Here is a 1,604-nt window from a genome sequence, read left to right as displayed (position 1 = left end):
AGTGCACAACAATCATGACTTTGAGATTATATGATGAGAGGAAATTTTCCTTTCTTCTACTCTTTATCGTGCTATGTAGCGTTATGACATTTTGTGTCATTCTAGTATCTTTAATTCCTTATTATGTGTGCATGTACATTAATGAACACAAGGATTGAAAAAGATGTTGCTGGAGGAAACCAAGCTCCTCCTCAAGACCCAGCTGCTGGAGTTGAACTTCCTCTCAACCCAGCTGCGTTGACTGATAGAGAAGTAAAAAAATCATTGATTCAGATCGCTCAGGCCATCACTACTCGGGCAGAATCCTTCACAGCCAATGTCACTAGAGAGGGTGCTCCCAGAGAGAACCCACATGCTAGCATCATGGCTAGAAGACTGAGGGACTTCACTAGAATGAATCCTCCAGTCTACTACGGGTCCACAACTAATGGGGATCCCTAGGAGTTTGTGGATGAGGTCTATAAAATTTTCTGTGCCATTGGTGTTTTCGAAGAGGAGAAGGCGGTGTTGGCTTCATATCAACTCAAAGATGTGGCTTATGTGTGGAACAAAATTTTGGCAAATGGTCGAGCACCAAGAGAAGTCTCCATCACTTCGGACATTCTATGGACTCCCTTTCTTGAGAGATTCATTCATAGAGAACAACGAGAAGCTAAGGTTTAAAATTTCATCAACCTAACATAGGGAGTTATGTTAGTCCAGGAGTATTTCATGAAATTTGTTAAGCTCTAAAAATAAGCTTCTTCTCTGGTGTCTAATAGAAGGGATAAGATGACCAAGTTTGTGACTGGTGTGTCAAAGAATCTTGAAAAGGATTGTCGGGTAGCCATGGTGAATGATAACATAGAACTTGGTAGGTTTATGGTACATGCACAGCAGGATGAAGAGAGTCGTCGGAGAAAGAGAGGCCAAGAAGCCAAGAATCCTAGGCCCTCGGACCAGACTTGTTCTAGCTCTTGTAGGGGTACATTTGGAGTCTAGAACAAGACGAAGTTCAAGAAGGGGCACCAACACTCAGGTAATCCTACTCCATCCAGGAACTCAAATGCCAAAGTGGAAAAGTCTGGCCCCCAAAAGGGAAATCATAGAAATGCCCAGCATAATAGCAAGCCATGTGGTAAATGTGGCCGTTTACATGGAGGTGAGTGCTTCGTATGTACTAATTCCTTCTATGGGTGCAGCAAGAGTGGTGATGTAGTCAGGGACTGCCCACATGTTAGGAATAGGGCCAAGAGAGATGCTCAGCCTTGGTTGAATCCTAATGATGCATCTGAACCTCCCAAGAGGAACAGATTCTATATTATGAAAGATAGAGAGGAACAAGAGAAGTAAGCTGATGTGGTCACGGGTACGTTGCATGTCTTTTCTTTTCCTGCGTATGCATTGTTATATCAAGGATCCACTTTGTCTTTTGTTACTCCTTTAGTAGCTAATAAATTTGACTTTCCTCATGAGATCTTACATGAGCCTTTTCTAGTTAGTACTCCCATAGGAGACAACATTAGAGCAGAAAGCGCATATAAAGATTTCCCAATTAATGTCCTTGATAGAATCACTCATGCTGACCTAGTAGAATTAGCCATGCTTGATTTAAATATAATTTC

At 42.0% G+C, this 1,604-nt stretch overlaps 1 protein-coding gene across 1 annotated transcript; it reads left to right on the top strand.

Annotated features, from left to right (window-relative positions):
- Nucleotides 1–562: 562 nt before the first annotated feature.
- LOC107019609 lies at nt 563–1,332 on the top strand. The gene is made up of 3 exons (XM_015220033.1): nt 563–657; nt 762–864; nt 982–1,332. The coding sequence occupies exons 1-3, from the start codon at nt 563–565 to the stop codon at nt 1,330–1,332; spliced, it is 549 nt and encodes a 182-aa protein (XP_015075519.1).
- The last annotated feature ends 272 nt before the right edge of the window (nt 1,333–1,604 follow it).

Source organism: Solanum pennellii, chromosome 5 (assembly GCF_001406875.1).
Source record: "Solanum pennellii chromosome 5, SPENNV200".
Taxonomy (NCBI): domain Eukaryota; kingdom Viridiplantae; phylum Streptophyta; class Magnoliopsida; order Solanales; family Solanaceae; genus Solanum; species Solanum pennellii.
Note: the sequence above shows the minus strand (reverse complement) of the source record. Positions and strands in the feature narration are given on the sequence as shown.

Coding starts and splice junctions, on each gene's coding strand:
- LOC107019609 (XM_015220033.1), top strand. CDS start 563: ATGGTCGAGCACCAAGAGAAGTCTCCATCACTTCGGACATTCTATGGA. Junction 658..761: donor GAGAACAACGAGAAGCTAAG/GTTTAAAATTTC, acceptor GGTGTCTAATAG/AAGGGATAAGATGACCAAGT. Junction 865..981: donor TAGAACTTGGTAGGTTTATG/GTACATGCACAG, acceptor TTTGGAGTCTAG/AACAAGACGAAGTTCAAGAA.